General features: G+C 47.1%; 1 protein-coding gene across 8 annotated transcripts in view; it reads left to right on the top strand.

Annotated features, from left to right (window-relative positions):
* Window positions 1-7,549, top strand: part of SLC41A3 (solute carrier family 41 member 3) — a 39,794-nt gene extending 32,245 nt beyond the window's left edge. For 6 of the 8 annotated variants that reach the window (XM_067544308.1, XM_067544315.1, XM_067544309.1 and 3 more), the window contains 3 exons: window positions 1,446-1,580; window positions 2,586-2,734; window positions 4,428-5,393. In XM_067544308.1, coding sequence (XP_067400409.1) covers window positions 1,446-1,580; window positions 2,586-2,734; window positions 4,428-4,613 — 470 coding nt within the window. In that variant the 3' untranslated portion in view covers window positions 4,614-5,393. Of the gene's footprint in view, window positions 1-1,445; window positions 1,581-2,585; window positions 2,735-4,427; window positions 5,394-5,448 lie in introns of those variants that run through there. The other 2 variants (XM_067544313.1, XM_067544312.1) reach the window with 2 other exon arrangements.
* The last annotated feature ends 5,331 nt before the right edge of the window (window positions 7,550-12,880 follow it).

Below are 12,880 nucleotides of genomic sequence, written 5' to 3'. Positions count from 1 at the left end.
ATTCTGCAGTCCCACGGGCTGACTTTCTTTGTCCTTTGGACAGTCAAGTTTGGTGGACAGCCAGGTTTTCCCACACCGCACCATGAACAAAGGACTAGAACAGACACATGTTGGGAGGGTGATAGGAAGTCTGGGATATGAGTGGTTGGACTCGGGTCTGCATAATGCAGTGTAGGTGCTGGAGCCCCAGGCTGGGACTCAGCGTTCAGCAATTTTTAACCTGAGGTTACAAATGAGTGTAGTCATTCAAAGCCTTGATTAACAAACCCAGGGTCTGCTAACTCAAGTTCTGCTAACCCCGGGTTTACATTGCAGCATAGACACGCCTTTTATGACAAACCTTTTCCAGTGCTATCAGCCAAAAAACTATATTAGGAAATCAAATCAAAGCTATTCCATTGATTAGAGTTCATTTAAAGCTAACACAGACTACTAAACATCAGAGAGAAAATTCATTGGCCCGAAATCATCTGCAGAATTAAGGATGCCCCCATTTTTGTGCACTCCCAGTTTGCACGGGCAAAGATGCCCATGCAAAGTTTGAAGGTTCAATTTCAGGGAGTCAGTTTGCAAAAATCACCTTTTAGGTCATATTATTGTTGGATCAAGTCCTGAAGTCTTCACTTGATTTTTACTCTGGCAAATTTCACTTTCAAAGAGAGAGAGAGTGCTTGAGAAAAGAAACAAGTAAAGGCTGTAGGATTTTGCTCATTATTATTTTATCCAGTGCATCCCATTCCCTCCATCACACACATGTACATACAGACCTATAGGCAATTCAGGATTGCTCCCTACAATGTAGTCAGTGCTCCAACGGAGAATGTAGCTGCTATTTCATGTTTGCCAGAATTAAACAATTTGGAAGGAACTAATTGCCTTTTAATTACCCAACATGGTTAGGGCTGATTCAGTCTCATCTGATTCTTTCTCACTTAATAAGTGTCAGGTGCCTCCAAATGAACAGGATGATCACTGCCTGTTTCACTTGTGATTTAAACAATAAAGTCTCTCTAGCTGAGCCCTTCCAAGAAGTAGAATTGAGAGCAGCAGCTGCCTTTGCACAGGCGGTTTACACTAGGTGTTTCCCAGAGATCAGTTCGTGCTGACAGGACTTGCATCATTGCTGATCATGTGACGTTTGTGACTTGTCATGGGAAGCAGAAGTTCCAGGGGGGAATGTTTTATATACAACAGCCAAAAAGAGAAGTTAATTTGAACTTTCCTTTTGCTGTGATTTTGGTGACTGTTCCCCGCATGTGAATCAAACAGTATCACTGTGACTCATGGGATTGAGATTATTTTTACTTAACCATCACTCCCATTGAGCATCTGAGCACATGCAGGTTGGCCAACCTTCTCCTAAGTCCCTAGGCCAATGCACTGTGTGTGCTTCTTGCTGCCGCTAGCAGGGAGACTGAAGTGATTGTTGCATTTTGTACTTGCAGGTGTTGGTGGGAATCTGGTAGCCATCCAAGCCAGCCGCATCTCCACATTCCTGCACTTCTGGAGCATGCCTGGAGTCTTGCCATACAAGATGAGGCAGAACTGGCCCAATCCATGCACCACATTCTTCACGTCAGGTAGACGATGAACTCCAGGTGTGCACATTGCAAAACCCAGCACCCCAACGAGAGCACTCTTTGTCAGCCTTGCTGGCTAAGGAACGAATGGGTTGTGGAGAATGAACTCCTCTTCCTTCCCTCCAGGGCTGGGTTGAGGTGCCTTGGCAAGAGGCAGGTTGATGCTCAGTGGATGGACAGGGACTGGTGGCCTCCAGGCTACCTCTCACCAGCACCAAGTTTACCTGGCAACAAATCATTGGAAAATAAACTTCAAATGCACTCAGATGGCGAGTTGCCCATTGTAACTGGAGCCCTCCTAGCTGCCCCAACGCATGGATTAGTAGCAGACTATAGCACATAGTGGGGCCGATTCTGATCTTGCTCATGCTATGAAAATCAAGAGTGGCTCTGATCAAGCCAATTTAGTTACACTGGCATAAGCAAAATCTGAATCCGGGCTGTTGTTTTTAGATGACTGGCTTCTGTTGATTTTTGATGGAAGTTTGTGCCCTGATGCTAGGGCCAAGTCAGAGATAGGAAAGTGGATCACGGTGAGTCAGAGCAGGAGCTGGGTGAGGACCGGAGCTGTGTGGGACAGCTGAACGGAACAGCTGTGGGAAGCTAAGCAAGAGGCTCAGGAGAGAATCAGAGCGCTGCGAGCTGGAGTACGTAAATAGAACATCGTTTTATTATGAGGTTAATGCCAGAAAAAGCTGCTGGGGGCAGTTCCTGGAAATACTGCATATGGCAATGGCTTCACTTTATATTCTAGCAAAGCTGTTAGCAGTGGGATCCAGGGGGGATGGATAAAACAACTAGCTAGTTACTCAGTTCCTTAATATAGATCGTGGGTATCATTCACAAACGAGCTGTCAACCATCCGTGTCTCTCCCTTACTCATCAGCAGTGGTATTTAACATCCGCAGATATGTTTGTGGTCATTAAAAGATGTAAAGCTTTCTGCTTCTTTCCTCCACAAGCAGTAACTGCCCTGGTTTGTTTTAATATATGTATTCTCCGCAGGAGTGAATTCCAAGTCAGCCCGTGTCCTGTTCCTGCTAGTTATCCCTGGACACCTGGTGTTCCTATACACCATTCGCCTTCTGCAGGGGGGGCACACGTCCATCACCTTCACCTTTGTGATGTTTTATCTGACGGCTGCTTTGCTGCAGGTAAAAAAAGAGCCCGACTGAGCTGAGGCCGACTTTATCAGATACTTTTTAAACAAGGAAAAATTCTTAGCCAGCAAATGTTCACAGTAGAAATCCCAGTCGCTGTCCCTTAGTCCCAGTCATCTCCCACCCACATCCTCACCCAGTCTCCATAATCCCAGGAATTATTAGTGGCAGAAACATCCCTGTGCTGGATGTTAAACAGGCTTATCCAATGCTCTTTGTCCCACTGCAGCAATGATATTTTTAGTGGGCAAATAAATCTCTTTAGTTTGTTTATTCACCCTCACCCCCGGTATCGCTGGTCATCACAGCCAAAGACAGCTGAGCAGATTTTGTACTAGGCTGGTAAATTTCCATGATAGTCCTGCAAGGTTGAGTTCACATGTCAAAGTGAAAACCTGCGGGATGCGGGGGAGGACTGGACTTTGTGGGTCAGAGCTGCATTCAGCAAGGAGAAAACCCAGCACCAAGAGGTCTGAGATGCTGAGAGATACCACACACCAGTTCCAACGGTTCTGCCTTTGCCCCTTTCTGCTTTCACTGTTCTGCCTTCCCCACTCACATGCTCCATCGTCCTACTCCCAGACGCATGTTGCCATCAGTTGAACTCACTGATGCTCTTGGTTCATTCACCCTTTTAAATGAGTCATTCTATACGTTCGTTAGCTTGCAGGATAAAAGATTTTGTTCCTCTTTTTGCTTCCCCTTACCGTCAGGTTTGCATCTGTGATTAAATTATTTGCAAGTGTAAACAGTTGGCTCGGCTCATCCTTTGCCATCCTCTGCCTGTGTTTATACGACCCACAATTCTGGCACCACAGTTGAAGTTGGTTTTTTAAAAAACTTTGTTACTCTGCGTATCCACCATGGCAGAACCAGTCCCACAATTGGAGCCAAATATAAAAATACATGCAATACATTACAGCACTGGTAACAGAATCCCAGCAACGTCACAGCTGATGAACAATTTCTAGGGGGTCCAGTAGAGAAGAAAACACCAGGCTTGTACACTTTTTAGTTGCATAATGATATGTCAAGACTCAGAAATAGTGCAGGGGAGGGGAGTTGTGTTTTGGGGTTTTTCCTGCTTGGTTTATTCCCTTTAGAAATGCCCAGTCTTGTGTTCCCCGATGTGCTGAGATGTCCCTTGGCAGATCTAGAGATATGGAGTGGGAGATCTCTCTCCATATTTAATTGAGTTAAGAAGGCGGTCTTTAATCTTTAACAAAAGCTTTTCCTCCAGCTGTTTATTAGGATCTTGAGTTAAATAGGAATGAAAAACAAAAAACCACAAAGATTTTGAGAGAGTCTAGATAAAAATCATTTCTCTTTTCAATGGCTCAAGGTTCACTTGCTTGGTATCTTCGATGGGATAAAAAGCTACTAGGTCTCTAGCTGGCCATAGAGACTGCCAGGGAAAACAAGGTAGCCAAAATCTGTACTTCTAATGTAAATGAGAAGCATAAAACCTGGGCCTACAAAAGTCACCCTTTGTAGGCTAGCCCATTGTTTTTCCCTACACGGTTTAGGCCTAATCCTGCTCACAGTAAAGTCCCCCATTGGCTTCATTGAAGGCAAGCACTCCATCCCTCCACCACAATGACAGTCTATTCTAGCAACAGGTGCCGACGGTATCCCTGCTGCATGCCTGTCACCCACTGACAGCGACGCCTGTCGTCTCTCTCTGCAGGTGGGAATCCTGCTTTACATGGCTGATCTGATTGTGCGACTGATGTGGAGGAAGGCCCTGGATCCAGACAACTTCTCCATCCCCTACCTCACTGCCCTGGGCGACCTCCTGGGCACGGGATTCCTGGCACTTTGCTTCCGCTTGGTTTGGCTTATCAATGGGGCAGGTATGAAACTGGGAAACTGACAGGACTTCTGCAGCGTTGGCCCATTGCTCCTTCGCCAAGCACGTCATTCAGTATGGTGCTTTAACCTGGTCCAACAGGGTCTTTAGAGAATACATCCACGCCTTTAAACTGGAACAGGGCTGCTATCCTTCCTCACCCCCCCTCCCTCATTGGCCACAGCAGTGCTTTACAGCTGTATAATTCAGAACCAAAGAAGCAGCACCTGTCTGGATTTATCCAGCTTTGAAAGTGACTGAGCCATCTTAAAACAGTGCACTCCATGCATGTGTGCATCCAAGAAACAAGGGGTTAAGGAATATGGGTCATATCTTGGCAAATCTGCATTTTGATTGGCTTAAAAATGTATAAGTGTAACTGACTGGTAAGTAGGAAACTAATTCACACCCCACTGAAGTCAATGGGAGTCTTTGCATTGATTTCAGTTAGTCTTTGGATCATATCCTAGATGAGGATGTTGCACCATCCCTGATCAGCAGTTAAAGCCTGACTAAATTATATTTTATTGCCCCTCTCTCTCCCCACCACATCCCACAGGGCAGGAGAATCAGTAAAGGCCTTAAAATTCTGTCTCCATAACTCAAGTATTAAGGGTCTCACAGAGAATGTGCCCCAATGGATTGCAACCAACTGATGGGTCATCCAGGGCGGAACCTGACTAAGCGAACTTCTGTAACTGACAAAATGGATTATTCTTTGTTTGACAGTTTAAGGAAAGTCTGTTCCATAGTTTTTATGGTTTATAGAAACACAGAGAAATAAATTGTAAACTGTTTCGTAATTTGGGGGGGTTTATTGCCATTATTTTGTTGTTTCTAATCACTATTTTTGGCACAGGGCCAAGGAACCATTAGATCACGAGCACTTAGACCTGCACAGTATGGACATTTCGCAGCTAGGATACATAAACCAGCCACCCCTTTAAAAAACACCGTATAGCATAGAAATGTAGGGCTGGGCGGGACCTTGAGTGGTCACCTAGTCCAGCCCCTCGTGCTGAGCCAGGACCAAGTAAACCTTGACCTTCCCTGGCAGGCGTTTGCCTAACCTATTGTAAGAGCCCCCAGTGTGTCACACTGTTGATGCTTATTGATTTATATAGAAAGCTTTGGTCAGTGATGTTCCCCAGCCCTAAGAGAGGCAGCCCCTGGCTGCGGTTTAGGGCACTAGCTTGGTTGTCTGGAAATCACAGTTCAGTTCCTTACTCTGCTACAACCCTCCCATTTGACCTTAGCAAATCGGTTAGGGCCAGAGTTTTAAGGGAATGTAGGCACCCAAAGATGCAGCTAGGCAGGTGGGGGAGATTTTCAGACGTGCTTTGTCGACTGGATATTTAATGGCTACAACAGCTGGAGAGATTGCAGACAGAGTTTTAGTGGTTTAAAAGATTGAAGCAAGCCCTAAACTTCTAATCTGGCTTTTGAGCACCCTAAAGTTTTAGACTGAGATTTTTTAAGGGCGCTTATGGGGATTAAATAGCTAGCTCCATTGAATATGAACAGATTTGGATGCCTAACTCCATTAGGCCCTGTTGCACATCCCAGCCTTAGTGCTGTCTGGATCTTCGCATGACAGATCATTATAAAGAAAGGGACCATTTGCAAAATTCAGATCACAGTTTAGACTGTGAACACCCGTAGGTTCTGGGGCTGTTCAGCTATGCGGTACTGCTTGAGGCCATGTCCTGGTTTGAAAACATGGCTTTTAACTCCATTGACCCCTTTTTCCTTTTTGTTCACACCTGTAAACGCTGCAGCCCATGCTGAACAGAATTTTAGCTTCGTGGATGGTTGCATTTCAGCATTCACACCCTATTGCCCTCTAATCACAGCCTTTGATGCGGTATCTAAACAGCTGCAGCTTGTGTGAAGTCAGCACAATTCATTTTCAACTGTGTTCAACCACGAGCGGATGTGTGTGGTAATTGCAGCAGCGCTGCCAGGAAAGAAGGGTGACTTGCATTCAAACTGAAACATTAGCATGAGCAGTTACGGATGTGTGGGGAAGGGGGCGGCGTGCATTATCCGAGTTTGGTTATAGGCTTGAGCTCTGCAATGTTTTTAAGAAGTGAACCTGATACTGTCTTAGAGACCCTACAGAACAAAGTCCTCTCTCCACAGAACAGGTACAGCAGGGCAAACTTCCCATGCAGTCTTTCTAAGGACTCCCTTGTCTGTGATATCTTCCCTACTAGAGTGAGGGTTTGATCAAATTAGGCAAGCCTCTTCCTAGTGTCTGAGCACAGTCCATCGGGGTAAAAAAGAACCTACATAGAATATCAGAGTTGGAAGGGACCTCAGGCGGTCATCTAGTCCAACCCCCTGCTCAAAGCAGGACTAACTTCAGCTAAATCATCCCAGCCAGGGCTTTGTCAAGCCACAGCTTAAAAACCTCTAAAGATGGAGATTCCACCACCTCCCTAGGTAACCCAGTCCAGTGCTTCACCACCCTCCTAGTGAAAAACGTTTTTCTAATATCCAACCTAGACCTCCCCCACTGCAACTTGAGACCATTGCTCCTTGGTCTGTTATTTACTACCACTGAGAACAGCCTAGCTCCATCCTCCCTGGAACCCCCTTTCAGGTAGTTAAAGGCTGCTATCAAATACAGGTGGGATGCTAACAAGAAATCTTTCCCTGTTTTAAAAGGAGAAATGACTAGGTGGTTGCTCCCATCGTCCAACCCTACATCTGTCTTCCCTACAATCACCTGAGGAAATTCACACTGGTGCGAAGGGCCAGCACAAACTCAGTGCACCCGTTGTGGTGTTGGCCCTCTGCACGGGGTTGAATTTCACCCCTGTTGGCTGTGGGTCAGGCAAGACTCAGCATTCTCCTGATTTATGATTGCCAGTAACTGACACATGGTCACGCTTATTACTTATATTTTAAAGCAATAATTTGCACTTCCAGTTATTTCAATAAACACTCTCTCTTAACTACCAGCTTTTTCTGGTGGTAAATATTGACTGCGTCCTCGGGCTGGAACATGTAATCAGTCCCAGCTGTGTTCTGCTGCTGTAAAACTGCTGTGCTTGTCAAGCAAATGTTATAGCTTTTGGATGTCGTCTTTCCTTGCAGGAAGGTTTGGCAATCCCAGATGTGTCTCTGTGGCTGCGGCCAATATGTCTGGGGCACAAATGGCACTGTTCTCTAAGGTCTGAGATCTGGCCGTGCAGAAACTCTGGCTGTTTGGCGAAGCAGCCAAATAGATCTGTTGCTCTATTGTAAGGAACGCAGGCCATCAAATTGTTTCTTTTCTATCCTCCAGAGATATGATCTAACAGGAGGAAATGGTTTCTATATAGGGGGCTTTTTAAAGTGCATATTAAAAGGGCATTTAGTTGCCTTCTAAACATGTTTTTCATAGTTCAAAAGGGCTTCCATAACAAGACACAAGATTTAGTGCTAAGGCAGCAGGTAAGTAGGCTGAGGTGCCTGTGAACAATTTTGAAAATGAGCCTCAAAGCGGGGAAAATACAAGCAAGCCGCTTTGTGGTAGAGACCTGATCTCGGTGCTGACGTGTTCACTTATCTCTGGGCCCATGTTTTGCCCTAGATCTGCATACTTTAATCCCACTGACATTAAGAGAAGCTCTGCATGCCGACCTAAGGGCTGTATAACGTTCATGGGCTGATTTCAAGAGACAGCCACGCAGGATAACGTATTCTTACGGCTAAGATAGTTTCCTTAAACTGATTCTGTAGTGCTATGACAGCAAGATTTGACAGACTCAGAAATGGAAAAAGACCTGCTTGATGATTTTGCATAGCCTGCTACCAACCCGATAAGATTGTTCCCTACGGCCGATTATATCTAGAGATTTGTAATGCGCCTATCACCCTCGTAGATGAATGCAAATTCTTCAATATTGCGTCCACAGCAGTCTTACTGTTATTCACCCTAGCCTTCACAAGCTTTGGTAGCTCACACACACGGCACGTCAGTAACTCTTGTGTAGCCATTGCACCGGGTGTGTGCAATGAACTCAGCGCAGTAATCACGTGTGACCCTCTAGTATTAGCTGCATTGTAGGGGTGGGGGCAGCCGCTAAACCTCACACAAGTCACCAGTAGAATTAGAGCACAGGTGTGGCTGAGGCCGTGCCCGCTAACTACTCACCCATGGTACCACTTCCGCCGACTCAGTACGCTGCATTCGTGTCCATTGCAATACAAAACACAATAGGCTTGCTTTTGCGCTGGGAATGATGGCCCTGAAGTCAGTGGCATTAGAGCAGGACTGGGAAATCAGCATCCCGAGTTCACATTCAAGGGGCCAGAGCTGCCTGCTGTGCTAGCACCTTTCCCCATTGCTCCTTATTTACTGAAAGCATCTGTTTTAGAGGACTTAAAGCCAGATCGCCACATGGGCTTTAGGTGCCTAAATCCACAGGGAGTTAGGCACCTAAAGCGCAGTGAGGAGCTGCGATTTAGGCTATGTCTACTAAAAACGTAACTCGACCTATATTAGTAATTACTGTGAGGTTCATATCCCATTACCCACTGTGGGTCGGTGGCATGGCCTCACCACAAGCACATCCACCAACCTAAGCCAGGCAGTGTGGGGAGCTGAAAGATTAGGATCTCAGGTCCTTGCCCAGAGCCCAGCTGCCCCACAGGCTTGCCAGCTCCCAGGGGGCTGCTCCCCCTCCCCCGGTTCCCTGCCAGGAGCAGGGGGAGCTGCCCAGGGCATCTCCCCTCCCTGTTCCCCACTAGGGGAAGTCATCTGGGGCTTCTCGACCCCCACCCCTCCAAGGGAGTGGAGTCCAGCTGCTCTGGTTTCTTGCACCCTCCACCCAGGAGCCAGGCAGCCGTGTCAATTTCACAACGCCTTGAAATTGGCAAGGCTGCCCCAGCTTCACCAGGTGTGGGAAGCAGTCCAGGTTTCTTGCCTTGGCTGCCAGCCAGGAGCGGGCTCCAGCTGCCCAGGGGAACACAGGGTAGCTGGGCGGGTCTAGCTGCCTGGCTTTTCTGTCAATTTCATGGCTCCTGCCATGAAATTGACAAGACATCCAATGCTCAAATTACACCAACATAAGCCTTATTATACCTTTCCTAGAGGTGGCGTTATGCTGTCAGTGCAGTAGGGCACTTATAGCAGCAGGAGGAAGGCTGTAGCGTAGCCACTGATATAATTAGGTCAATGTAAGCTGCTTTATGTTGCCCTAACTGTACTGTAGACCAGCCCTTAGTGACTGCAGGGGCCTCACTCCTGCTTTGCACCCATGGAACAGAGCAGCATGTGCCCCTTTCCTTCAGTAAGATTACCCTCTTGTTCCGCTGGGCCTGCAATCTTGAGGAACGAAAGGTCTGGGACTGAAGAAGCCTCCTCCTGCGTGGCCAGCTGAGGGGGCCTCACCAGTGCAGCCAGAACATGCGTTCAGGCACAGGAGGAGCTGCCGGCAGCTTCCTAACAGAGCAGCCCCAGGAGGCGCACCAGCTACCGTGACAAGTGGCGGCTATATCAAAAGCCAGGGTTTTTCCAGCAGCAATTCCTTGTTAGAGGTGCTGCATTCTCCCGGGGGTGTGTGTGTGTGTGTGTGCGTGCGCGTGCGCGCAAGGGCCCACAGGTAAACACAAGCAAACCAGGAAAAGCCTCCTTCCCGATTCACACTGCCTCTAAAGACATAACACAGCTAAAGACATAACACAGCGTCCCACCCCTTCACTGGGAGCCTGTTTATTCTGCCAGCTGGTAAACAATCCAGTCAGTGTCACCTAGCAAGCTCTGGAAGGAAACCTTGATATCACAGACTCTCAGTTTTGTTTCATTGGCAGAACCACCTTCATGTCTTTAAATAAACCTCTGGGGCTGTGTGTGTGTGGGGGGGGGGGGGTGAAGGGGAGGGGGAAGAGGTGTGTGTGTGTGTGTGTGTGTGAGAGCGAGAGAGATATCAGGCAGTACAGGAAATACAGCTTATGGTCTGAAAAACGAAGCGAACAGTGTTACTGGGACTGCTTAGAGTAAGGCTCTGTCATGCCATTCGCCAATGTGAAGGCAGAAAAGCAGAGCATTAAAGCCAGCCGTTGAGCTGTGTATTTAGCCTCACAACCCCCTTGCGAGGTAAGGAAGTGCTGCTATTCCCATTTTATAGATGGGGAACAGAGACGGAGTGAGACGGCATGACTTGTCCAGAGTCACACAGGAAGGCTGTGGTGAATCAGGGAATTAAACCCAAGTGCCCCGAGTCCAAAGCGATCACCGTAACCACTGGACAATCCTTGGTCTCTCTCTACACACAGTTGTACCTATTTAACTAAAGGTGTGGATTTAAACTGATTTAGCTAAACTAGCACAAAAATCCGAGTAGCTGCACTTGGTTTAAACCTAGGCTTATTTCAAATGGGACCAGGCTTAAATTAAAATGAAATAAAACACTCAAAGCAGAATAAGAGTGTCCACACAGAGCTTTGCACCCGTGTGACTGTGTGTGTAGACAAGGTCACAATTGCCATACTACAAATTGTCCTTTTAGGAGGGCGAGATTATCACAGCAGTCACTTTCTGCTCTGCCCAGTAATTAGCTCCAGTTTTGACATTTACCAGAGGACTGAGATGGGGGGCGGAGGAGAGGGCAGATTTATTACTCAGCTGAAATCTTTGTTTTTATGTTTAACTGAATTGATTACAGTTCCATGCCAAGAGCCCTCTGGAGAGCCCCACGTTCTCCAGCAGTGTAAGGGATTGAACGGCTGGCCATTTGGTAGCAGTTTATTGATTAGTGCAGAGAAAGGGAGCAGATTATAGCCTTTTACGCAATGCACTGTACTCTAATTGACAAAGATTGAAACCACATGAAGTCCCTTGGACTTTCTCAGCACCAGAGAATGATAAATGGTTTGCTGCAGCTGCTCCAAAGTTGCGGGGGGGATGAGAGAGAGAAAGAGAATTAATGCAGTTCCAGGCACCAATCAGGTCAGGAGAAACAGAATTCTCTCTAATATGCTGACAAGAAAGGAGCACAGAAAAGTGACTGTGTAAATATGGCCCCTAATTAGGTCCAAAGATTGACTTTGTGTTGTGTCTTCAAGTCAGATATACAGAGCTTTCTGTCAAGACAAGTTTTCCTCCTGCTAGCCTGGATGGCTGTGGGAGAAGCAGCTGGATCTGTCCTGCTACATACCTCAACAAACTCATCAGCCAAAACCTTCACTTCTCTAGGATTCATAAATGTGTTGGCACCAAGACAGTGATGAATGTGAGGAAATGGAAAAGTGGAGTAGCACGATGTTCCTGGCAAACATGGATCTCCTCAGAGGAGTAGGTCAGAGGCACTAAAACAAAGGAACGAAGTAATAGAAAGATGGGCCTCTGTGCCTATTGCAGAGGATTTGGAATGAAGAGACCTGGGTCTATTCCTGGCTCGGCCACTGATTTGCTGGGTGACTTTGGGCTGTGCCTAGCTCAGCGTCCCACCTGTAGAATGGGAATCATTTGTGTCAGTCTTGCAGAGACTTAGTTATGAGGTTTTATGCACCCACATAGCGCATGCAGCTCCCTGGCTGTATGTTGCTAGAGAAGGGTGATGCTCAGATACCATGGTGACAGGAGCTAAATAAAAATGAAGGTAGATGATTATTATACTGAGTCCCAGCTCACCGGATGCAAGAGCTTTGAGGGTGCGGCTGCTGTGAGATCTGCACTGAGAATCTGCAGACTGACCTAGGCAATTGACTATCACTGCCTGGAGAGCAGGTCTGGCCATGGTCGTAATTAGAATGGGGCCCACGCCAGAAAACCCAACCACCTGCACTGGGGTCTCCCCCTGCATGCCCTGCCAGCCGCCCTGCCTAAAAGAAAGGGTAGGACCTTGTCTCCTCCCATCTCAGCTCAGCTGCGTTCTAGGGGCTCTCCTTGTCCTCCTGCATCTTCTCTTTTGCTGCCGGCAAACGTTCCCCAAAGTTTGGCACAAGGCACCATGCTTACAGGATGTTCTTGGTAGTGAGAGCCCTTGAAACGGCGCTTTCACTCTGGGTCACCATGTGCTTCTCTAGCCTGACCTCCCTTAAATCTCATCCTTACGAGACCAGCTCCTCTCTACATACAAAGAATCTGTGCCTCCATATGTAGTCAGGAGCAGTTATGCTATGATGGGGCTCTAGCACCTGTTCTGTTTAGACGCATTAACATGCAGGCTACTAACTGCCCTGATACTGGATACTCTGGAGCGCTCAAAAGCCCTGACTTCCCTAGAACCTTCTATCTCCATGTTCTCTATGGAAGTGATCGTCACCCCATGTTTTTGATTAACTGGGTTTTTGTGGGC

The sequence above is a fragment of the Emydura macquarii genome, unplaced genomic scaffold, assembly GCF_026122565.2.
Source record: "Emydura macquarii macquarii isolate MOO-44397 ecotype Brisbane River unplaced genomic scaffold, CSIRO-AGI_Emac_v2 contig_968, whole genome shotgun sequence".
Taxonomy (NCBI): Eukaryota; Metazoa; Chordata; order Testudines; family Chelidae; genus Emydura; species Emydura macquarii.
This window is presented reverse-complemented; position numbering and strand designations above follow the sequence as displayed.